Source organism: Plasmodium brasilianum, chromosome 9, assembly GCF_023973825.1.
Source record: "Plasmodium brasilianum strain Bolivian I chromosome 9, whole genome shotgun sequence".
NCBI classification, from domain to species: Eukaryota; Apicomplexa; class Aconoidasida; order Haemosporida; family Plasmodiidae; genus Plasmodium; species Plasmodium brasilianum.
Genome location: NC_090122.1, coordinates 1,000,997 through 1,027,672, shown reverse-complemented (window position 1 = coordinate 1,027,672; position 26,676 = coordinate 1,000,997). Strand labels below are relative to the sequence as shown.

Sequence of the window (26,676 nt, the reverse complement as noted above, 5' to 3'; positions counted from 1 at the left end):
AACTATTTTACGCCTTTTCCCCGTGCGCTGGGTTATGATTTAACATAATCAGTCTTCAAAAAGGAAATAAAAAAAATAAGCAGATAGGAAGATAGGAAGGTAGATAGACAAACAAATTAGTTAAAATAAAATTAGGTAGTATTGAGTGCAGCGCAATAAGATAAAACGAAATTGAATAAAATAAACTCGAAATAAGACGAAAATAAGGTAAAAGGTAAAAATATATAAAAGGTTGGTTAGTATGGCGGATAACAGGGAAAAGGTGGAAGGGGATGAAACACCGAACAACAGGAACAGAGAAGGGATGAATAAAAATACAAGAAGTACTAGCAACAACAGTAATAGTAATAATAATAGCAGCAACTACAACAGGTACAATAATAATTTATCGTTAAGGAACCTTAATAGCATCTCGTCGACGAACTCACAAATAACAGAAACAAAAAATAAGCAAGGGATAGAGCCTCTAACTGAAAGGGATTTAGTAATAAAGAAGGGGGAGGACTTAAAGGTGAAGGTAGAAGAGTTTATGACTAGGTTTGTAAATAATGTTTTTGAAAATAAGAGTGTATTGTATTTATATTGTAAATATGTTATGTTACATTATGGAAAAGATTTAATAGATGAAAGGAAAATAGACTCTTTAAATTTTGGAGTTATAAATGGAGGTATAACTAATATATTAGTAAAAGTAGAAGATCAATTAGAAAAAAAGAAATATTTGATAAGGTTGTATGGACCTAAGACTAGTGAAATTATTAATAGAGAAAGAGAAAAAAAAATCTCAAGTATATTATATGATAAAAATATTTCAAAAAAAATTTATGTATTTTTCCCTAATGGTAGAATAGAAGAATTTATGGATGGTTATGCTTTAACAAGAGAAAATATAAAAGATTCAAATTATCAAAAAAAAATTGCACAAAATTTAAGAGTACTACATGATATTAATCTAAATGATACGTTATTTAAAGATTTGCAAAGTTCACAGAATGTGAAAGGAGATAGACCATCTTTTTTATGGAGTACTATATGGAAATATTTTAATTTACTAAAAGAAGAAAAAAAAAAAAATTGTTCATATAACTCAGAAGCAAATATATTAAAACTAATTGATTTTGATATGTTAAAAGTATTGATTTTAGAAATAGAAGAATTATGTAATAGAAAACAATCTCCAGTAGTGTTATGTCATTGTGATTTGTTATCTTCTAATATTATTAATACAACTAATGATAATATTTCTTTCATTGATTTTGAATACTCTTGTCCAATGGAAAGAGCTTATGATATTGCAAATCATTTCAATGAATATGCTGGCTTTAACTGCGATTGGGAATTAATACCTTCAAGGGATGAAGAATATAATTTTATTAAAAATTATTTAAATACGGAAGATGAAGATGCAATTAATAATTTGATTGATGAAATACAACCATTTTATGTTTGTTCTCATATTAATTGGGGGCTATGGGCATTATTACAAGGTATACACTCAGTAATTGATTTTGATTTTATTAACTATGGCATGACCAGGATAACAGCATCCTGTCTCCCTATATTTAGATCCAAGCTGACTACCAGTTAGCTTCGTTAGCTTCGTCAGTTTCGTCAGCTTCGTCAGTTTCGTCAGCTTCGTCAGTTTCGTTAGCTTCGTCAGTTGCGTAAGCTACGCCAGCTTCGTCAGTTTCGTTAGCTTCGTCAGTTGCGTAAGCTACGCTAGCTTCGTCAGCTTCGTCAGCTTCGTTAGTTATATATACCCAGATGGGGCAGGAGCACTTCATAATGACGATCATCATTGTCCGTGCATGTCCATATTTTTGTACAACTCCACTAATTTTACTTCTTTTTTACCGTCCAGTTTTTACACTTTTTTTTTTTTTTTTATTATTTCCCCTCCCCGTTTTTTACACCTAATTGTCATTTTGATTAGTAGGTTAGGAATACTGACCAATGCTCCATATATTTGCGGAAGGAATAAATATAGATAAGCATATATGTATATATGTATGAATACGTATGTGTGCATATCTCCCTATATATGTGAGAGTAAAAGTGTATAATTTGCTTTACTTTAAACAACATGACCTTGTTCATATGAAGAATGCGATTTTTTAATTACTCGTTTTATGTATATGTACAGGGCACTTTTCATATGAATGTGTTTTTAAGGAGTTTACATGTATATCCCTTGTTGCGCAAGCAGAAATGCGGGCATGTACATACGTATATAACAAGTTTATGCGTACGTACGTAGCATGTTTATTTATATATCAATATATGTTTTTTCGTATTTCTATACATGTTTATGCGTACTAATATACACGTTTATGCATTCTACATGCACATGTGAGCTTGCAGAATGTGTATGCATTATGTATGTTCCCCCCCAGGTAGTGGCAGTTTTATTTTGATTTTTGTGTTCAGCGAGATTTCATACATCTCGTCAGTTTACTAAATTTTTGTCGCGTCGTATCGCTTCATACCACACCTTACATACATACTTACATTTGCGTTCACACTTGCTTCCTCTTTCATTTCATTTTTCGCATTTTTTTTTACTTTCTATTTTGCTGCTACGTTTGAATCCTCCTTCGCTGCTGTAGTTTATTTTATACTGCTATTTACCCAATATGTCATAAGTATAAATAATCTGGAATTCATTTGGACAAAACGTAATGAACATGTTCATATTTTTATTTTATTTTGGCACCCTAATTTAAGTATATTAAAATTTTTATTGCTCATTTATAGAATTTTTTTTTATATATATTTTTTTTTTTTTATTTATTTTTATAATTTTTTATTATTTCAATTTATTTTATTCTATTTTATTTTTATTTTTTTCATTAACCTTATTTTTTTCACAAACCTTGAATGGAAGATTTTTTATAACATCATTTGATGGAAGTGTGTAAACATGCGTCGTTAAGGGGAAGTCCATCATCCCTATGGCATGTTCTGTCAAAAGGTACTTCTATGATATGTAACCACATATGTAACATGTGCACATCATACATATATTTGTTTGAACTTGTTTTGTCAATCCCCCCCACCCCCTCCCTATTATTACATCGTCATTTCGCTATTTCTATATTCTTATATTTTAGCTCGTATTGAAATTATCTCTTCAAAGAAGTAAAATAAAAATCGTTGTAATAAAATTGGACCAATTAATATTAGAGTGAATTGAGTTAAAGGAAAAAAAAAAATGTACATACATGACTGCTCTTTCGTTTGTATCACTATAACTTGTCATGCTACTCTGGGTGTAGTATGGAGATAAGGCAAACAAAAAAAAAAAAAAAAAAAAAAAAAAAAAAAAAAAAAAAAAAATATTAACACAACATGCGATGTTTACACATGTTTATGAAAGTTATTCCTTTTTGCTGCACTCTGGAGAATTGTTAGTGTATGGCATCTCAATTTGGCTAACCAAAAGGGATAAGAAATGGATCATTTATTTACAATAAATTAACCACAAATTTACTACAAATTTGAAAGGACAGACATAAAATGCGAAGAATAATGAGGTTAATGATCCAAAATGCAAATGGATGGGGCATAAAAAAATAGCAAAAGACGCACATAAGCATACGTACAAATGTACATAATATACACATATATACATTTATACACATATATACATATATACGCATATATACATTTATACGCATATATACATTTATACACATATATACATTTATACGCATATATACATTTATACGCATATATATATATATATATATTTCCATATAATTAGTATGGATAAAATTGCACAAAGCAATATACGCAAAGTCTAATGGGACATATCAAACTCTACCCGTTCACACGAAAAACAGTGGACATTGTTAAAAAAAAAAAAAAAAAAAAAGTATGTCTCTGCCTCTGCCTCTACCTCTGCCTCTACCTCTGCCTCTACCTCTGCCTCTACCTCTGCCTCTACCTCTGCCTCTACCTCTGCCTCTACCTCTGCCTCTACCTCTACCTCTGCCTCTGTTTCTTTAAGTACAAAATGAGGTTAAGTTAATAAGATCTCTCTAAGGTAAATCAACAGCTCATCTCAGGAATGCTAATCTATTAACAAGGGGATCTTCTTCTCATCGAATTTTTCAGTTATGTCATTTTTTTTGTTTTTCCTTTTTCTTTCGTTCTCTTTAAGAAGAGCTTGATAGTATTCCCTCAAATCAGAATGAGACAAGTTATCAAACTTTTTGTAATTTTCATAATGACTATTATAAGGAGTATTTTCAGAAGGAGCAAAAATATTATGTTTAAACAAATGACATATATCTATATGTTGACTCTTTTTATAATTTTCATTAGCATCATTCTGAGCATCTTCAAGGATATTCTGTATTTTTTTTTTAATTTTTTCAAAATATGATTCATCAACAATATTTTCTTTTTTCATATAATTCGATAAGTATACTAATGGATCTCTTTTTCTCCATGATGTTTTTTCCTCAGAGAGTCGAAGTTCATCTGGGTCAGCTAAGGAATGTCCTTTGGACCTATAAGTAATAGCTTCAATTAGTACTGGTCCACATTTTCTATTCCTTATATCGTTAATTTTTTTTTTGGCTAATTTATAAATACTTAAAACATCATTACCATCTATTTTGTATGTTTCTATGTTAAATGCTTTTCCTTTAGTATAATTGTTCATAATATCATTTACCGAGGCTCTAGAATTTTCCATGCCAATAGCCCAGTTGTTATTTTCTATTACAAAAATTATGGGTAAGTTATACGTGGCAGCTAGGTTCAATGACTCAAAGAACTGACCGATATTTGTCGTTCCATCTCCTAGGAAGCACACCACTACGTCAATCTTGCTCCTCTCCCCGCTGCTACCACTATCACTATCACCACTGCTACCATTATTACTACTGTTATGGTGGCCCTCCTCGGAACCTATTCCATTTTGATTTGCCCTTTCATCAATGGATTCAACCCACGCTTCGTCCCTTTGCCCCCTTTGTTTCCACTGTTCTGCAGTAAATCCATATGCATCTGAAGAAAATTCTCGCTTATATAAAATACTATAGGCAAGGCCCACGGCTATAGGAATCTGTTCTCCTATAAAACCAAACCCCCCAATGAAATTTTGTGTCTTACTATAAATATGCATAGATCCTCCTTTACCTTTATTCGTACTTCCATAGTAATTTCCATACAATTCATTTAAAACCTCTTTTGGTGGTACCCCTTTACTAATGGCATGCACATGATCTCTATATGTACTAGTAACGAAGTCGGAAATGGTTAAATTTTTTATGATCCCTGAACTTATTGCTTCTTGTCCATTATACAAATGAACGAAACCATTAATTTTTTTACTATAATATAATTTTGCTACTAAATTTTCAAACATTCTTCCCATATGCATATCCTCATATAAAGTACATATTTCTTCCTTTGTTATATCAATATCAGATATGTATTCTTTTATTTTATTATTCTCAATATATATATTAAAATCAGAGTAGTTTTTTTTTTCTACATCAGTTTTGTTAGCACTAGTAGTGCCCTCTACTACTGCTTCTACATTGTGGGTTATTCTTTTCCTAATCGTTTTTTCCCCTATATGATCGTCCCTTTTTTTATCTTCTAACTTGTTAGTAAGCAGCATTTCGTTATCATAATTCATTACCTTAACATTACCCTCTGCGTTTTTTGCCCCCACTGCTCTACTTTTCAAAGATCCATACACCACTGTTCCCTTGTCAGCCATCATGTTAATTCCTCCATATGAGGATGCAGAAGATATAAAGCATGCCCTTTTACCCTTTCCTACATAAAAAGTCATACCAGTAGGTATCTCTACAATTAGGAAGACCAGCAAACAGAGAGATACACACAGACTCATTTTATTTATTATACCCGCGCGATTAAGAAGTGTACATATTACTCTTGCTTTGGCGCTGTGATTATGTTCAAGTATGTATATCTATGTATGGGGATGTATATGGACGTATGCATATGTATGTGTACGTACGTGTTTATATGTGTACGTATGCATATGTTTGTGTACGTATGTGTTTATATGTGTTTTTTTTCCTTTTCCTTTTTCTTTTTCTTTCTCTTTTTTTTTTTTTTTTTTTTTTTTTGCTTTACTTAGCGTTGCACGGTCGTTCGTCGTAATGTAGTATTTTTTTATTTTATTTTATTTTTTTTAATGAAATGTGGTACGACTTAGAACAAAGAAAAGTGGTTCGTTTTGTTTTGTTTTGTTTTGTTTTATTTTGTTTTGTTTTGTTTTGTTTTGTTTTATATTATTTTATTTCATTCTGCTGTATTTAATTGTATTGTATTATTTTTTCTTTTTTTTGGTAAATAGTGTATTTTCCTAAAACTTTTTTCGCACCATAATTTTGTCACGTGTGTATGAAGCCTAAACCGAATAAACAAAATGAAAAAAATATAGAAAAAATGATGAATACGAATACAAAATAAAAGTTAAAATTTACGATATAATAGTATGTGTTAAAAACAAATGAGTTTTTTGAGCAAAGATCAAACGAGTATGTGGTCCATCAGTAGTGGGTTGTCAAGTAATAATACATCATTTACGAACCAATCGCAGACACGCAAAAGAATTCCATTCAAGTGGGTGTTAAGAGGGCATCATGTTGGGTTTCATCGATCCTCTACCGTAGGTCGTTATTGCCATTACCACCGTCGTCATCATAATAACACTCATTTACAGTTACATTTACAGTTACTTTTACAGTTACATTTACAGTTACATTTACAGTTACTTTTACAGTTACATTTACAGTTACATTTACAGTTACATTTACAGTTACATTTACAGTTACTTTTACAGTTACATTTACAGTTACATTTACAGTTACTTTTACAGTTACTTTTACAGTTACTTTTACAGTTACTTTTACAGTTACTTTTACTTTTACAGTTACAGTTACAATCGTTATTTTATTTTTTTATCCTTTTTCTTTTCGAGGGAATAGAGCGAGGCACCTTTACATACTCATGACAAATGTAATATAACATGCATTCCCATTTTATAGTTTAATTTTTTTTTTTTTTTTTTCCCGCGGTAAGTACATATAAAAGTGCAGTCCTACCATGCAAAAGGAATGCATATATTCGTATATATATATATATATATATGCATATATACATACATATTTACATATGCATATATACATACATATTTACATATGCATATATACATACATATTTACATATGCATATATATATAATCAATCTCATACTTACTTGAATATATATATTTAATATATTACCCTTTTTAACTTTTTTTCGAAGGATTCATTTTTTTCTTAACATGATCGTATTACAAGCAAGTTTATTCCTACTATACTTATATGTTTTTTATGATGATATTATAAAAAAAAAAAAAAAAAAAAAATTTTATCAAATAAGCATGAATTCCTTTTAGTTTGTCAGGCATAAAAAGGATTCTCGATAAAACCTTATCTTATGTAATGTAAGAACTTAACTAATTCGAGTTAGAGTTTTTAAAAAATAGTTTGCTCGAGAATAAGATAATAGAAAAAAAGCAAACCAGGTATAGAGATAAATTAGTAAGGGAATTGGATGTTAGATAAATAAATGGATAATGAAGCGAAAAGCGATAAATGCCATACAAACACATAATACACGAGTCAACAACAAACAAACAATGTATAAGAACATAGTATACGTCTGAGCGGTAAACTGATAACGGGAAAAACGCAAAACGGGGGTATATATATACTTATATACGAATTCATATATGCGAATTCATATATACGAATTCATATATACATATATACGCATACATATATACATATATACGCATTCATATATACATATACATATATATGCTTATATATATACATATATACGCATACATATATATGCTTATATATATATATATATATGTCTATATATATGGACATATCTGCAACGCCGTGTTGAAAAAATGGAGCAACCGTCCATGCCTCTCTGGCTAAGCAGCTTTGAAGAAGATATTGACACGTACATTTTCATTTCCTCAAGGGATAACAAATTGTATTTAGGTTGAATATAATTTAAAAGAAAAAATAAAATTATATGTTATAGGTGCATTGCTAAATGTAAAGACGTACACGTGCATAAGTACTTGAGTGGGTGCGTACATGAATACATATATATATTTATGTTTACATATACCCATACAATAAAATATAACGGCTGGATATGGCTTTTTTTGAAGGGATACTAAGAACGTACGATCAGCACGGGAATATATTCTTAACACACTGTGTTGAAAAAATTATAGTTCCAGAAAAAAAGTATTTTTCGGATGTCTACGTTGGTAACAAGCACGAAAAATAAAACAAAATAAAGCACGATAAAGCGCAATAAAAAAAAAAAAAAAAAAAATTTATTAATACTTTTTTTCATCCAAGCAGTTTTATGTTGCAAATACTCACGTTGCATGCATTCATTCACAGAAATATACATGCTATGCGTTTATTTTTTGAATTTCGAAAAAACTTTTCCCTTTGTACTTAAGCTGTGTTTTTCAATTACGTCAGAGTGTAAAGTTATAATAGTGCTTATCGTAACACATTTTTTTTTTTTTTTTTTTTTTTTCCTGTTATATCTCTATCTGTTTATGTGTTTTACATTGTTTATACAATAACCATCCCCCGTTTACTTAGGAAATCTAATAATTAGAGGAGACAATATTGCGTATTTCGGTTCATTGGATGAAGATAAATACTCGATAATGTTTGACTACTCAGAAAAAAATAGTAGTGATATGGACTTTAATGATAATGAAGATATGGAAACGCCAAATAAAAAAGAAAAGGATTCAAATGGGAATATTATTCTGAAGTACAGACCGATAAACCATATCTTGAAGTTCATAACTGAGAATAATAACGATTCATGGGTGTTTGAAAATTAAAAGGAAAAAAAAAAAAAGCAGATGAATAGAATGAATTGAATGGACAAGCGGGGAAGCATGTTAATGAGAAGTTGAACAAACGCTTGAATAAATTCGAATAAATAACGAAATTGAAAGGGTACAATTGTGTGTTGTGCCTCTTACCAATGAAAAGTAAAACCATGCTAACAAAAAATTTAATAGTTTCCATCTCGTATACTTATTCTATAGTCGTTTATATGTACATAATAATACCCACGTCCACTTGTAACAGTACCAAGCTGTAGAATTACAGTCATTATCATTACACATATAAAAAATTGTTTTAAAAAAATTAGGAGACACATTATTTTGAAGTACAAAAATGATCGTTTCTTATTTTTCACTCATATTTGTTATTCATTTTTTTTTTTTAAATATTTTAAATAGTCCCTTTTTAGTGTTACTTTAAAAACCTTCATTTATGTATGCACTTATAAATACGTAGCTTTTAATTTGACCTTGTAGAAGCAACGATTATTGTTATTGTTGACATTTATTGCCATTACTATTACTGTTGGTATTATTTTATTCATTTTTTACTCCATTTTTTTTTTTTTTTTTTTTTGTTTGTTATTCATAGATTGCAATTGCTACATTTTTTTATAACAAATGCCATATTATTTTACGTATAATGAAATATATCTCCTCTCTTTTCTTTATACTCTTTTTCATGTTATAACATAAGGATTTGAGAATTAAGATAAAATGAAAAAAAAAAAAAAAAAAAAGACACTTTTGAAACAATTGTCTCTTGCCGAAAACTCATAAGTGCAGCGGGTGAATTATATTTCGAAGGTGGTAACTATCCATAATATATACATATATATTTATACATATATATTCATACATATATATTTATACATATATATTTATACATATATATTTATACATATATATTTATACATATATATTTATACATATATATATATATATATATATATATATTTATATTTATATTATGTATATGTATTTTTATATATGCATGTTCATATATTTAAACCTTTTCCTCCCCAATAATGCATTTTTTTGCCATGCTAGAAAATGCACACAACTCCAACAATAATAAAGACTACGTTTACATTTCAAAGAAAAAAAAAAAAAAAAAATTAAATTCTTTAGTTAAATGGTGGTAATTTTGTATAATTTAAAAGATGAAAAAGGATTAAAAATAAAATAAATAAAAAATACCAGGTGTACAAATAAGTCTACCAAAAACATTTTTGCAAATATATATATATATATATATATATATATATGCATGTTTATACATATGCACACATATGTATGCATGTATGGTATGTATGTACATATATATCTATATAGATATATATATCTATACAGATATATGTGTACATGTGTATATATACACATATACGCATATGTACATGCGCTTATAGATTACCATAAAAAGCTATAAACTTAAAAATCATTGATATATTAAAACAACTAAATATGGGAAATATGGACATAATGAAAAAAAAAAAAAAAAAAAAAATACACAGAAAAAGCGATGTAACCACAAATACAGGATAAGTTAAAAAAAATTGAAGTATACACAATAATTATAAAATAAGTAATACAATAACTATAATTGTCATAACGACAGTAAGCTAATTTTAAATTGCATATGCAGCTCCAATGGAATATGTAAAAAAAAGAAAAAGAAAATTAAAATTAAAATTAAAATATAAGTAAAAGTAAAAGTAAAGGTAAAAATAAAAATAAAAATAAAAAGGGATAAATAAACACGTATTATTCTTAAAAAAAAAGGCACAAAGAACAAAGAACAAAGAACAAAGAACAAAGAACAAAGAGTATGGATCCATAGACACACACATATATTTATATATACACTTATATAACAAACATGTTAAGAGCATAATTTGAATTCTATGTCTATCTATATTTCCATTCTAAAAAGCTATATCTCTGATTTATCAGCTTAAACAAAAAAAAAAAAAAATTAACAATAATAACAACAGTGGTGATAATATAATAACGGTCATAATATGAGGTTGGTCATAATAATAGCAACAGTGATTATGATAACAGTGGAGATTATAATAATAATGATAATAACGATACGAACAAAAGAATAATAAAAAATATATCAAAATGAAAAATGATAAATCATAAATGATGGAAGATAAATGCAACTTCGCTTAATAGGAGTCCTTCGAGGAATCACTCTCTGACTCTGATATGTCGCTCCTTTTACTTTTCAGTTCTAACTGCAATTTGCACCAGTTGTACATATCTCTATAAAATGATTACAAAAAAAAATATATATATTTTTTTAAATCTTTTCAAAAGAAGAAGAGGAACTGGACAAGGAGGATGAATACTACAAAAAAGACAAATTCTGGACAAGATATGAAAAGAATGTGAAAAAAAGTGTGTGCAGAAAAACAAAAAAAACGAAAAAAAAAAAAAAAAATGTAAACAAAAATTATGCCAGTTTTACCTGAACACGTCAGCTTTTGTTAATTTATCATCCAATTCAATTTCACCTCCTTCCAGAGTTTTCCATACAGCTTTATTTTTGAATTTTCTGAATAGCTACATAAAAAAAAAAAAAAAAATGAATAAAATATGAATAAAAAATGATAAAAAAAAAAAAAAAAAAAAAAATAATGAATAAAAAATGAATAAAAAATGATAAAAATATAAAAAAAATAAAAATAATGAATAAAAAATGAATAAAAAATGGATAAAAAATGAATAAAAAATGAATAAAAAATGATAAAAATATAAAAAAAAAAATAATAATAAATAATAATAAAAAACAAATTAGCCAATTTAATAACATACACACACGCACACATGAGCATACCCGTGTGCACGTATACATACACAACACAAATCACAGTAGGTATAAAAGTTGGTAAAAAAAATAATTTTGCATTTTTTGTATCTCTTTTATTTTTGCTCCCTCCTTTTCTTTACCTCAAAGTGTATATCCTGATGAAGCTTTCCAAGAAGCAACTGAAAGGCCAATTTTTCCTCCTCATTTATGGATTCCTCTATTGTTTCCTCTCCTGTAGTTACTTGCTTTTTGTTTTCTTTCTTTTCTATTTCATCGGTGTGCAAAAGATGGTTTCCTTCGTTGAACCTTTTTTCTTTCTTTTGCTGAATGTTCAGAATTGTGTTTGATATTTGTGAAGATAATTCATGTAATTTCATCCATATATAACTGGACGGCTTGGAGAGAAATAACAAATTATTTAAATACAAATAAAGATCATTATAAATTAATAAAACGTTATCATATTTTCTATTTTTTAATTTTTCCATTATACAATGAAAAGAAAAACAATTATTATTTTCAATTTTATTATCCAAATTTTTAAAATTATTTTCAATATTTAATATCTGTTCATAAAATGAATTTTTTAATTCCATTAAAATTTCATCACACATTTCTATTCTTTCCTTTTCATCTTGACTCATTTTTCCTTCCATATTTTTGCCGTATTCGCCATTTTTGCAATATTCGCCTTTTTCCCCATTTTCCTTATTAGCTTCCATCTTTCCCTCGATTTTTTTTTCTTTCTCTATTAATTCCTCACTCTTACCATAATTCATACCGTCGTTTTTAATGCTTTCCACATGTATTCCTATTGTGTCCATTTCACTCTTTTCCTCCTTTTTGCTATCTACTATTTTGTTTATACTATCACTCTTTGTTCTCTTTGTATCAATAGTTAGCTCTTCTAATTTAAAAAATTCTCTTCTTTTTTTTTTCTTAACATCTTCAATAGCTTGAAACCTAAAACCACTGTTTAACAAAACGTGTGTTGTAAAAACAAACTCACATTCATTTAAATATATTTCACCTCTACTTATATTCAGTTCGGTTTCGTTTTTATGAAAATTAGACATACCAGTTATCATTTCACCAAAATTGAAATCCTGAAATAAGCCATCTTTACTCATGCTATTTAAAAACATTCCGAATCCAATGCTATTACTATTACAATTACTGCTAATATTATTATTATTACTCATCAAGCTTAAATTTTCCGTTCCATCTTTATAATTATTATTACTCACCATGCTTAAGTTTTCCGTTCCCTCCTTATAATTATTATTACTCACCATGCTTAAGTTTTCCGTTCCCTCCTTATAATTATTATTACTCACCATGCTTAAGTTTTCCGTTCCCTCCTTATAATTATTATTACTCACCATGCTTAAGTTTTCCGTTCCCTCCTTATAATTATTATTACTCACCATGCTTAAGTTTTCCGTTCCCTCCTTATAATTATTATTACTCACCATGCTTAAGTTTTCCGTTCCCTCCTTATAATTATTATTACTCACCATGCTTAAGTTTTCCGTTCCCTCCTTATAATTATTATTACTCACCATGCTTAAGTTTTCCGTTCCCTCCTTATAATTATTATTACTCATCATGCTTAAATTTTCCGTTCCCTCCTTATAATTATTATTATTACTCATGCTTAAATTTTCCGTTTCATTTTTATAATCATTATTACTCATCATACTTAAATTTTTTGTTTCCTCTTTATTATTCTTATCATTTGTAAAAAAATCGCTGCTGTTATAAAGAGCAGCAGAATCTTCATTAATTTTTTCCATTTCGCTGTTATCCATTTTTATGCTGTTTTCATCATAACCCCTAGCATTTTCCCCATCGTTCATCTTTGCAATATTCATATTACTGCTACCCATAGAAGCAGCTTTATTCAAGTTTACTATTTTATTAAAACATTTACTAAAAAATGATGTTGACTTACCATTATCTGTATTCGATGATATGGCTTTATCATTAACATCTATATCTTCTGATATTAAATTTTTATTTGAATTCATAGAATCTATATTATTAACAAATTCGTTCGTTTGATAACTTTCTTTTAAATTTGAATCTTTTAATGTGGGTGAATTAACATAATCGCTATTGCTTATTTCAACGTCATTCTTATCATTCATTTTTTCATTATATGAAATAAGTATACTTCCTATCCCCTTATAATTCGTTTGCACGTTTTTATAAGCAATTTTCCGTTATTATACTATAAAAGGAATGGTAGTTGTTATTATTACTGTACTATTATTTCTATATTATTATTGTTATATTATTATTACTATACTGTTATTACAATGTTATTATTATTATTTTACTACTTTTTATAATTACTTCTGTTCTCTTCCGTTCTCTTCTCTTCTCTTTTTTTTTTTTTTTTTTTTGTATCCTCTTCTTTGTTTTTAAAAATGGTAATACGTTTATTCAAATTATCATTATCATGTATAATTGTTCAATTATATTCTTTATAATTTCATATGACACACTTTTTTTTTTTTTTTTTTTTTTTTTTTTTTGTCTTACTGTTTTCATATGTTTTTTGAAAATATGCATACCGTGTGGGTGTATAAGCATATTTTACTGCTCTAATATATAAGTATGTGTATGTACCTATATATGAGTATACAAATATATAAACATATATATATATATATACCCCTTTCTAGCAAAATGGGGTATAACTCCTAGCGATAATATACTCTTCTTTACACTCTTCCTCTCTTTTTACAATATACTTCAGCATTCACAATATCATGAAAAAGTATACATGATAAGTGTGAAAAATCTAATATCTAGCCAATTTCTCAATACTCTTTACAGAAAGGTTGAGAGGTGGGGAGAAAAAAAAAAAAAATTTTTGTAGAATAAATAGTAAACTACAATGTTTTTTTTTGTTTTGTTTTGTTTTCTTTTTTTTTTTTTTTTTTGAATCACTATCATCATTTATTTGTGTTGTTTTACATGTTAGTTCATAGTTCCTCATCAGGGTTTTTTATATTTATAAAAACACTTCATTAAATAATAATACATGCATGAAGTACATAATGAATCTCTTGAAAGTTAATTTTAAGGAGCACAACTCAACAGCCATATTTCAAATATGTGTGTACATATACATATACATATATATATATATATATATATATATAAATATCAAATGTTTTTCTATATTTAAAAGTTACAATATTCTTCTTTAATCTAAAACCTGTATATTTAAAAGGGAATTTTTTATTTTATAAAATAACAAAAATCTAATAAAACGCTTTTAATTTATACATATATGGGGATTTCTTCAAAATTACATGAATGTCTTTTTAAATTTATGGCAGTTTGTTTTTGCTGTTCCTGTTGTATTTACAATTTCATACTTTTACTTATTTTTTTTTTTGTTTTTTCTTTCTTTATTTGTATCCTTTTATTTTTTGGCTTAATGTATATAACCTGAAATATGCAGTTTTGCATGCGTATATTCTTCGTAAAAAAAGATGTATATACTTATATATATATGCATATACAATGGTACAAAAACAATCTTACACTTTTTCATATTTTAAAATTTGTTAAAATTATGACTTAACAATTTCAGACAAATTACTTTATTTTAAAATAAGATCAAATGTTCTTTTTTATTCTTCTAATGTTTTAATGATAATTATAAAATAAAAGGGTAAATATTAAACAAAAAATATCGAATTAAAAATTTTATTTTTTCCGCCACTTGGTAAAACTTTATATTAGAAACAACATTTAAAATAATGGTTAATTATTAGGGGTTGAAAATTTATAAAAAAAAAAAAAAGGTATATTAAGGAAAATATACAAAAAACATACAAAAATTATACTACAATGTAAGTGATAAATATAAATATACATACGTATGTAATGTATATAATAAAAATATACATTTTATTATATATGCATATATATATAATTGTATATATATGTATTACTTACACGTTTGTATATATATAAATATATATATATATATATAATAATCTTCTTTTAAATTTAATTCACCAAAAAATGTAACAAAAATAAAATGAATTTAAAATAAATATGCAAAAGCAGTGTTTGTAAAAATCGGTTATTCTTACAATTTTTTTTTTTTTTTCGGCTGGAAGTTTTTAATATTGTATTGTTAAAATTAGCAGAAAAAAAAATTAAATGAAATATTATATGAAAAAAAAAAAAAAAAAAAAAAAAAATGCGCAAATTTAAAAAGGTATATAAAATGCATATATATATTATACTTACATTTATATATGCATAAAAAATATACAAGTTTTGCTTATATATTTTATATATTTATGTATATAATATGTATGTAATATACATGTATACAATTTATATGTGAAATATATATTATATATATTATCTGGTTATAGGTTTTTCATTCTTGTTTATATAGTAAAATTAACTCGTTTTTCCAAAATAGCATTTTTTATATCAGCATTTAAATTAAATACTTTTTAATTACAAAAAATTGAATCGTTATTTTTGCATATATTTAAATAAGAATATTATTAAGATATACATATATAATATATACACATGTATTTGTATGTATTATACATATTTATGTATGTTGAATATATTGTAATATTCATAGTAACACCATTTCCTTTTACAGTATTTATGATATTATATAAAAAATTGGAAAAAAGGAGTAATAGTGTAAAATTATTTTTTATTAACAGTTCATAAAATTATACAAGCGAATTAATATCAATTTTTTTTTTTTAACTAACCAAATGATTATACGTGACATCACTGTATCGAAAATAAAAGGTTTGCTTTAGTAATTTCATATACACAGTTATCACTGAGTTGATAATGTTTTTGTTAAATAATATATATACATATAAGTATATATATAATACATATAAAAGCGTGGTACATATACTTATATATACTTATAGGTAAATAAATTCCTAAAATTTAAGTGAAATTAAGAGATATGATATATAAATTAGTATGTTTTTTAAAAAAAAAAAACTGTAAAGCATATTTTAAGAAATATACATGTGCATATATATATATGTATAAACTAAAATATAAATTCTTTATTCCAAAAAAAAAATGGAAAATAAAGAATAAGATATACAGTCGTGTAAAACAAATTCACCATGAGATTATTGCCGTGTATAAGTTTAATTCTGCCAAAGTAGATAAAAAACGAAAAATGTAATAAAAAAAAGGTTAAATATTGCATATCATTTCGAATATAATTTTTTAAATTTTATAAAATTTGCTAACTTGTTAAATTTGTTGAAGTTATGTTTCACAAATATGCAAGAAACTATAATTAAATGTTTTAAATGTAAAAGTTCAGTATTACCTAATTAGCTGTAAAAAAAAAAAAAAAAGAAAGAAAAGGAATAAGAAAATACATCTTGAGAATATCATTAAAAATAATAAGACACGAAATAGTGATAGTTAAGGGCGGAAAGAAAAAGGGATTTATTATAAAAGTAGGAAAATAGAGAAAAAGAAAAAAATACTATTCATAAAAAAGTAAATTCTCATAAATAAGAAAACTTGAATTTAGTTCATTAATTTAGCAATTTAAATTATGAACAAGCAATAATATTATTCTTCTATTTTTTTTTTTTTTTTTTTTTAAATAAAACGTATATAATGTATTGTGTGCACTTAAAGCTTTTTTTTTAATTTCATAAAATTCCTTTAATTATTTTACATTATATCTTTTTCCCCTTTTTTGTTTCTTTTTAAAAGGGTGCTCTGAAATTTTTTTTTTCATGTTGCGTTTTATATATATGTATTATATATAATAATACATAATAATATATATATATATATATATATAATGTACTCTTGTATGTATTACTTACATTTATATATATAGTACATGCGCGCACACGATATATGACGAAAAATTAGAAATGTTATAAAATAAAGAATTGATAGGAACGGAAAATTGTCAAAGGACAAATTATATGTAAAAGTAATGTTTTCAAAAAAAATACATATAAGACGAATAATTGATTTTTGTCTAAAACTTTAACTATAATTTTACGTTTGCAAATATATTCGTTTTAAAAGGGTCCACGTTTCGAAATATAAACATAATATAATAATAAAACATATTATTTTAAAAGAAAAAAGAAAAAATATTTTTAATGCTAATTTATTCAAGTTCATTTTCCATAAACTTCAAATAAATTAAGTTAAATATATGTACACTATAAATATAGAAATGATAGCCAAAAGCGAGGTTGATGACTTCTTGCGGAATATTGGTAAAAAAAAAAAAAACAATAAAAAAAAATAACTATAACATCGTAAAATTGTAAAATCGCAAAACTGTAAAAAAGCAAAAAAGTAAAAAAGCAAAATAGCAAAACTGTAAAAAAGCAAAATAGCAAAACTGTAAGAAAGCAAAATAGCAAAACTGTAAGAAAGCAAAATAGCAAAACTGTAAGAAAGCAAAATAGCAAAATGGCAAAATCGTAAAAGCATAAATGTATAATAAAAATATTTGAAAAAAATAAAGGATATATTCAAATTTGTTACGTAAATGACCAGTTAAACAATTTCTTTGGCATTTTTATAATTAGCACAGAAGATGCAACTGAAGAAACTGCCTTATATTATTTGGAGGTACACATTTATTTCAAATAAAATAAAATAACTACGAGCTAATGGCAACAGCTGTTTTTTAACGCACATTTTTTACTTTTTCATAATACAAAATTTCTTTGTCAAGCGGAATTATTTTGCATTATATACTTATATACGTGCATATATATATACACTTCTGTGAATACATACTCAATTCTACGCATACATACTCACTTCTATGCATACATAAATACTTTTATACATACGTACATACATACACATATAATCTTAAATTTATTTTTTTTTTTTTTTTGTTCATCTCGCTTTTGTTAGATGTGTAATGGGAACTGTAATGAGGCAGTGAAATTATATTACGAGATAAACAGTGAAACCACTTTACAAAACAGGATCGATCGAGTCGGGGATGAATCAATAGGTGTAGAAGAAACTGTAAGAGCACAAACAGAAGAACACGTTAAAGAACGAATCAAAGACTACAGCACCGAATATAATGATTATGTGAGAGAACCAGATAAACATTTTAGTCAAGTACTAATCCATGATATGGATGACTCGAATTTTTTGCATTTTAATGAATTAAATAAAAAAGAAAAAAAAGTGAACATAGAATTAGGTGACACTTTTGGAAAACTTTTTTCTCCACCCGAATTTTTAATTTGTTCTTTGCCGTTTGAAGACATGAGAAAAAAATCAAAAGATGAAAATAAATACATTTTAGTGAACATACAAAATTCAGAATTTGATTCCTTGAGATTAAATAGAGATATATGGAATAACGATCTAGTGCAGGAAATAATAAAAAACTTTTTTATTTTCTGGCTGCGATATGAGAATGACCAAGACGCTGTAGTTTTCATGAACACATACAAGGTTGTAGAAAAAAAAAAACGCGGAAAAAGTGGAATAAGTGAAAAAAGGAAAATACAAAAAAAAAAAAAAAAAAGAAAAAATGAGAAAAGGAAAAAAAGAAAAAATGAGAAAAGGAAAAAATGAAAAAATGAAAAAATGAGAAAAGGAAAAAATGAAAAAATGAGAAAAGGAAAAATGAAAAAATGAGAAAAGGAAAAAATGAAAAAAAGAAAAAAGAAAAAAAAGAAAAAAATGATAAATTGAAAAAGTAAAAAAGAGTCAAAGAGAAAAAATTTTCAAATTCGTGTTGATCCATTTATTTTTTTTTTTATTTTTTTTTTTGTTTTTTTTTTTTTTTTTTTTTTGTTTTATTTATTTTGTTATGTTAATTTCTGCTTTGTTTTATTCCTTTTTTTTTTTTTTTTAATAGTTTTTCTTTTTTTTAATTTTGTTTTATTTTACTTTTCTGAACAATTCAGGTAAATAAGTTGCCTTACATATGTGTATTATGCAAAAGAACAGGGAGAAAATTAAAAGTTTGGAATACTAAAAACTTTCAAGACCCAATATGTGCTCAATCACAGCTTTACGAATTTATTGAAACAATTGAAACAAAAAATAATGGGAATTATGACCATGTTAATAATAGCATGGTTCAGAAGGACAACATACCAACTGATGCACAACTAAACAGTATATGTATGAACAACGAAAGTAATTACAATCATGTTAGTGACAATATATTACATAATGCAAAAAAAGAGATGAACATGGTTCAGAATATTAAAAAGGATAATGAGAGGAATACAAATTCGTGTATATCATCTACAGGTTTAACAGAATATACGGATGTAACAACAGACAATAAACAAAATATAGAAGAAGAATATAACAAAATAAATAATGAGTTGTCAGAATTACACAAATTGAGGTTACAAAGATTCCAAAAAAAGTAGCCAATTTTTTTTTTTTTTTTCGGTTGAAAGAGGAAACTTATGTTCATATTTTTTTTTTTTTTTACCCCCTATATTAGGCATGCATGAATATATATATATGGATATTTATATATATGTATATATATATATTATGTATATGTATATTTATGTATATATATTATGTATATGTATATTTATGTATATATATATATATTATGTATATGTATATGTATATTTATGTATATATATATATATTATGTATATGTATATGTATATTTATGTATATATAAATATGCACATACAGATTAATGTGCTAATATGTATGTGTTTTACATAATAAATATACACATACATATATATTAGCATTTATCGTGCGTAACCGATGATTTGGTACCATATGTGTGAGACTTAGAAGAACAGAAGAAACTAATGAAGATTATTACATTTCAAGCAAACAAAAAAAAAAAAAAAAAAAAAAAAAAATCTAGATTGTCTTTATAAAATATGTACATGCAATAATTATTTTTGTATTATTATATTGTTATACCTGCTAATTAGAAAAAAAATTTTTTTTTTTTTTTTTTTTTTTTAACAAGTTATAATAATATATAAATTAATTTCTAAAAAAAAGGAGAAAATCCTTCTAATTTATTAGTGCGCGTCGTGGTAGTACATATATGTGCATATGTATGTATGCATGGATATTCGTATGTATGTATGTATGTATGTATGTATATATGTATGCATGTATATATGTATGCATGGATGTACGTATATATGTATGCATGTATATATGTATGCATGTATATATGTATGTATGTTTGCATGTATATTTATGTATATATGTATGCATGAAAGTATATAAATATAAAATAATATACCTTTATTTATACGTTGCATCTTATAATATAGAATTTTTTTTTTTTTTTTTTTAGTCCTTTTCATTTTTGCAAAAAAAAAGAATATGACATAATACATTTAATTATACATAAAAACATTTTTTAGTAGATGAAACTCTTATTAATTGTTAAAAATTTGCATATATAATAACAGTTCAATTTTACAATATATGTATATATACGTATATATTAACACAACGCTCGTTTAAGTAAACTGTTATCACATTGGTATATTTCGTATATTACAGTTACATATTAGAGTAATCTTTTATTTTTTGTTACATTCGCAGATCAAGTATTGATTAATGCATATTGCACGTTTAACGGGAGCATATTGCAAATAAATATTATGTATATGTGCTTATACTGCAACGCTTGAGCGCAATTTTTTTGTCATTTTAACCTTTTATAAGCTTTTTAAAAGTTTTTTAAGATTTTTATTTTTCTTTAATCCCTATCATCTTCATTGTCCTGTTCTTCCTGTTCTTCTCCCACATCCCAGTTCCCCTTTTTTTTATTCCAAAAAATGTACCCCGTAAAAATAAATAAAATAGCAAAAGATGGAAAAATCGAAGATAAGAAATTTCAATTTACTATTTTTAGAAGAAGATGAAGAATACATAGATGACATGTTAATAACAATGCGGAAAAAGCAAAGTGAGGAGTATGCCGATATGCGTGGGAGATTACGATTGTGTTCAAAGTCCTTAGTATTTGAACCTTATGATACAGACGAGGAAGTGTTAAAATTTCCTTTTAAAAAATTAGAGAATGCAAAGATGAACACATATAATAATCAAATAATTGTGAAAACATCTGAAGTTATTAAGATAAAAACGATTACGTTTAATAAAAAAACTAGATGTACATGTCAATTTACTTATGACAGGAAGAATAGAAGAAGCTTAAACTTGATGAATAGTTACTACAATGAATACTATGATGAATTTAAAAGTATAGATAATAATAACATAGATGAAAAGATAGGTATGTTCGAGAAGGTTCTAAACAATTTTGATGAAAATGAAAATGAAAATGAAAGTGATTCATTTGCAGTAGTGGGTCACCAGGAAAGGAAAAGCTCTGCCATGTGGTCGAATGGTATGGGGGGTAAGAGCGGAGGAACCCACAAAAAAGTTAATTCCTCGGGGGAGTGTGGAACTACCGCTGTTTCGGCAGCTGTTACAGTGTCCACCACTGCGGCTACTGGTGGTGGTGCTAGTGCTGCTTTTCCTCCCAGCAGGAGCAAGAGTGGGTTTGTATACATATTTGAGGGGGAGGGATCATCGAGCAGCGGTAAAAAGCTGAAGCTAATTTACGGTATACTGGTAAAGATAAAGATTGCCATGATAATTCATGAGAAGCAAATGGAAATACTGATAAAGGAAAAGAAGAGTAGGCAGGGAAGTTACCAAGGAAGTTATCATGCAAGTAGGGAAAGCAACGGACAGGAGAGTAGTGGACAAAGGGGTGTATTAGACATCGAGCAGAACAATAAGCGGAGTGGTGGGAAAAAAGATGGACCTCTTGTTGGCCAGAATGATAGGAAGAGGAGTGGACAAAAAGATGGACAGTTTATTGGTCAAAGTACTGGGGTGAGCAGTTTGGAGGATGATAATGTAAATACTAGAAAAGAGTTGAACCTAGAAAAGTACATCGAAAATGTGCTTGAAAAATTAACAGAGAATATAAGATTTGATATAAGTAGTATAAGTATTCATGAGAAGATAATAACAAATCGAATGGATGGATATTGGGTATTTAAGGTATCACCATTACTAAAAATGAAAGGGATATTAAATATAACAAATAAGTTTATATATTTTCAACCAAATCCTAATTTTACTAATAAAAAGGAAAAGAAATGGAAAACAGAAAGTATATTACATGTATTTAAGAGAATAATAATAATGAAACCAAATGCATTAGAGATAATTTTTGATGATGAGAAAAAAAAATATAATTCTTTATATGTCGAATTTGTAAATTTTGATGATAGAGAGATGATAATAAAAGTTTTAAAAAAAATAAAACCAGAATGTTTATTAATTGAAGAAAATAAAAATTTTATTTATGCTGTACAAAATAAATGGGTTAATGGGTTAATAACAAATTACGAATATTTAGATTTTTTAAATTGTATAGCTGGAAGGAGTAGAAAAGACTTTTCTCAATATCCTGTCTTTCCATGGGTATTGACAAATTATTCAAGTAAGGAAATAAATTTAAATGATGAAAATGTATATAGAATATTATCCAAATCAGTTGGATGTTTAAATATTAATAGACTAAATTCATTAATAGAAAAAATGCAAGATCATGATTATTTTTATGGTTCTCATTATTCTACATTAGCATATGTTGTCTATTTTTTAATTCGTTTATATCCTGAGTGTCAACTAAAATTACAAAGTGGTAAATTTGATACACATTCGAGAATGTTCTTATCAGTTGAAAGTACATTCAATACTGCTTTAAATGCAAATTCATCCTTTATTGAACTTATACCTGAATTTTATGAAGATGATGATAATTTTTTAAAAAACAATTTAAATATTAACACCAATGAAGGGAATATACATGATGTTACGTTACCTTTATGGAGTAATACTCCTAAAGATTTTTTAATAAAAATGAAAAATGCATTAGAAAGTAAATATGTGAATGATAATTTAAATGAATGGATTAATCTTATTTTTGGCTATAAACAAAGTGGTCAATTAGCAAAAGATAATTTTAATCTATTTCATCCACTAACTTATATGCATGCAATTTTAAATGAAAAACTATCCATGAGTTATAAATCTACATATGATAATGTACCACGTACAGACGAAGAAAGTGAATTTGAAAAAAATTTCAATCAAAAAATTAAAGCCTTAATTACTACTATGCCATCTAAAGCGTTAAAAACTCAACTGCATGAATTTGGACAATGCCCTTTCCAAATTTTTAAAGACCATCATGTGTCTAGAAAAAAAAATGTGCATGTTCAGTACAACGAAAATATTAAAAATGCCCCTTGGTACTACTCCTCTGTTATTCAAAATCTTTTGAAAAAGATGTGCTTGAGGAAAAAGCGAAGGGACAGAAAGAAATATAGTGCAAATATCAACAGCCCAAATGCACTATCAAACAATAACTTCGATGAAGAAGAAGAAGATGAGGAATACTACGAATCATTTGAGGACGACTATGAGGAGGGGTACGCTTCCCGCGATCGGAGTGACCGTGGCGATGATAGGGATGGCCGAAGAGATATTAACGTTAATGTTAATGTAAATGTAAATGTAAATGATAATGATAATGATAATGATAATGATAATGATGGTGGAAACGAGGATGATACGGGCGAGGGCGGAAAGAGGAAAAGAGTAGTTATCCGTGGAAAATACGCAAAAAAAAATAGTTCCTGTTCAGGTAGTGCTACAGATGTGCACATGGCGGACAGTTGTAGTGTGAAATATACAAGTAATGGGGAAGATGGAAGAGACCATATACGAATAGAAAGAGGCGAAGGGAGGGGATATCTTAGTTCCTTCAAAAGACATATATGGGATTTAAAAAAAATTGACCATATCCCATGTGTTATAAAAGGAGTGGGTTACACAGATAATAGTGTATGTTTTGTATGTAATAATGGTTTCATTAAATTAATTAGCTATAGTGATTTATTAAACTATGAAATAAGGAATAACAATAATTTAATTTCTTTAAAACTTGGTGAGGAAAATTTTTCGTGCGTTACGAATATACAAGATAATTACATTGTCGGTACATGGAATGGCAATATACTTTTTTTAAATCCAAGTAGTATTTTAAAAGCAAATAGAGTTACAAAGGGGATGGGAGGGAAAGACGTTAGAAGCAGGAACAATCATAAAATAGCACATGAGAGGAGAAGAATGACAAGAACGACAAGAATGACAAGAAGAAAAGAAGAAAAGGAACAAGATAACCAGAAGGATAACGAAAACGAAAACGAAAAAGAACAAATTGAAGTGATAGAAGGGAATAGTGAAACGGAACAGGAGGAAAGGGAGAAGAGTCAGAATGATGATGCTTCTTCCATTCCGTCCAATTGCTCCGATATTTCGCTAAATGATTCCAATGATTCATTATTATCCTCCTTTGACGATGTTTTTGAATACGAATTCCATGAAAAAATGAAAAAGAATAAAAATGCAAAATGTAAAAAAGACGAATTTATGTACACCTCAAACATTTACAATCAAATGATCATGAAAAAAATACATAACGATTCTGTGAATTGTATGTGTTATAGTAACAATTACTTGGCAACTGGTTCGTCAGATGAAACTCTACAACTAATAGATATTGAACAGAATTTCGAAATAATGCAAACATATGACGACTTCAATGATTCCGTGAAGTATGTACAATTAAGAAATCAATTACTATTTACATGGTCAGACAGTTTTAAGTTGTTTGATATTCGAATACCCAAAAAAAAGATAAACTTGGTCAACCCGAAAAGTGCCAGCAATGGAAGCGGAAACGGTAGAAGCACTGGTAGCAACAACAACAACGATCGGAACAACATCAGTAATGTCCGAAGGAACGATCGATGCAACGACCGAAGGAACGATCGAAGCATTGACCAAAGCAATAACCAAAGCAATAACCAAAGCAATAACCAAAGCAATGACCAAAGCGACAGTGAGGGTAACATCAGAAAAACACTGTCGAGCAAACTATCACCTAGTAAGTTTTTCCAATTCTATAACAACGAACAGTTGCGCATGTTCTATAATACTATACAAAAAGTGTATGAACAGAACTACATACCCATAAATTATTCTAACCCTCAATACTTATATGAAAAGAAAATAAAAAAGAACGCTAATTCTACATATACGAAAAATTTTCCACATATTATTTACTCTGCTCTTATAAATGATACCACAATATTATGCATAGATGAAAATAACAATTTTTATTTTTACGATATAAGAAATGAAAATTGGATAAATATAATATCAAATAGCTATAATTCGATGGAAAAAAAAAAAGTAAAATTGTTATAGCGTGTTGCAATAAGCAACAACAAGTATGTACCATAAATGATCTTGGGGAAATATCTTTTGAATATGTAAATATTTATGATAATTATAATAATATTAATAGAACACCTAAGGAAAGCTTTTTTAGTAGCAATTGTTCAATTAATCCTTCATACATTTCCTTTTTAAACCATTACGATTCGTCATATGTAGGGGGAACAAACGCGTCCGAAGAGTCCACCTGCAACTACATTTTACTCACTGGCGTAAATGGGATGCTAGAAATACATAAAAAGGTCAGTTAGTTAGGAATACTATTATTAACTACATATATATATATATATATATGTACATTATAAGAAATGAAAGTAGTCTGTTTTAATTTAAAAAAAAAAAAAAAAAAAAAAAACGGTAACAAAGATAAACAATGGGTAACAAAACGAAACGAATCGAGGAAAAAAAGCGGTAAATAAATAGTGAATTGAGGATCTACGTATATATATATATGAATAGGTGGCAAAAAAAAAGTATAAATAAGAGAAGAAATGAGGTAAGAGAAATTACGAAAAAGTTACATAAAAATACT

At 27.0% G+C, this 26,676-nt stretch overlaps 7 protein-coding genes across 7 annotated transcripts; 4 read left to right on the top strand and 3 right to left on the bottom strand.

The window, feature by feature from the left end:
* Positions 1-241: 241 nt before the first annotated feature.
* MKS88_002845 (ethanolamine kinase) lies at positions 242-1,566 on the top strand (the record flags this gene model as incomplete). The annotated part of the gene is made up of 2 exons (XM_067215888.1): positions 242-1,444; positions 1,537-1,566. 2 exons carry the CDS (start codon positions 242-244, stop codon positions 1,564-1,566), a joined length of 1,233 nt encoding a protein of 410 aa, XP_067073422.1.
* Positions 1,567-1,577: 11 nt separating this feature from the next.
* On the bottom strand, positions 1,578-5,872 carry MKS88_002844 (ethanolamine kinase; the record flags this gene model as incomplete). The annotated part of the gene is made up of 5 exons (XM_067215887.1): positions 1,578-1,741; positions 2,563-2,620; positions 2,873-2,949; positions 3,899-4,002; positions 4,086-5,872. The coding sequence occupies 5 exons, from the start codon at positions 5,870-5,872 to the stop codon at positions 1,578-1,580; spliced, it is 2,190 nt and encodes a 729-aa protein (XP_067073421.1).
* A 416-nt stretch (positions 5,873-6,288) lies between these two features.
* On the bottom strand, positions 6,289-7,303 carry MKS88_002843 (uncharacterized protein; the record flags this gene model as incomplete). The annotated part of the gene is made up of 3 exons (XM_067215886.1): positions 6,289-6,397; positions 6,658-6,913; positions 7,285-7,303. 3 exons carry the CDS (start codon positions 7,301-7,303, stop codon positions 6,289-6,291), a joined length of 384 nt encoding a protein of 127 aa, XP_067073420.1.
* A 651-nt stretch (positions 7,304-7,954) lies between these two features.
* On the top strand, positions 7,955-8,929 carry MKS88_002842 (U6 snRNA-associated Sm-like protein LSm1; the record flags this gene model as incomplete). Its single annotated transcript, XM_067215885.1, has 3 exons — positions 7,955-8,051; positions 8,228-8,329; positions 8,679-8,929. The coding sequence occupies 3 exons, from the start codon at positions 7,955-7,957 to the stop codon at positions 8,927-8,929; spliced, it is 450 nt and encodes a 149-aa protein (XP_067073419.1).
* A 2,183-nt stretch (positions 8,930-11,112) lies between these two features.
* MKS88_002841 (uncharacterized protein) lies at positions 11,113-13,906 on the bottom strand (the record flags this gene model as incomplete). Its single annotated transcript, XM_067215884.1, has 3 exons — positions 11,113-11,209; positions 11,415-11,509; positions 11,897-13,906. 3 exons carry the CDS (start codon positions 13,904-13,906, stop codon positions 11,113-11,115), a joined length of 2,202 nt encoding a protein of 733 aa, XP_067073418.1.
* A 4,091-nt stretch (positions 13,907-17,997) lies between these two features.
* Positions 17,998-20,275, top strand: MKS88_002840 (thioredoxin-like protein; the record flags this gene model as incomplete). Its single annotated transcript, XM_067215883.1, has 5 exons — positions 17,998-18,040; positions 18,295-18,401; positions 18,696-19,253; positions 19,712-20,163; positions 20,266-20,275. 5 exons carry the CDS (start codon positions 17,998-18,000, stop codon positions 20,273-20,275), a joined length of 1,170 nt encoding a protein of 389 aa, XP_067073417.1.
* A 1,351-nt stretch (positions 20,276-21,626) lies between these two features.
* MKS88_002839 (BEACH domain-containing protein) lies at positions 21,627-26,114 on the top strand (the record flags this gene model as incomplete). Its single annotated transcript, XM_067215882.1, has 1 exon — positions 21,627-26,114. The coding sequence occupies one exon, from the start codon at positions 21,627-21,629 to the stop codon at positions 26,112-26,114; it is 4,488 nt and encodes a 1,495-aa protein (XP_067073416.1).
* Between the last annotated feature and the right edge of the window lie 562 nt (positions 26,115-26,676).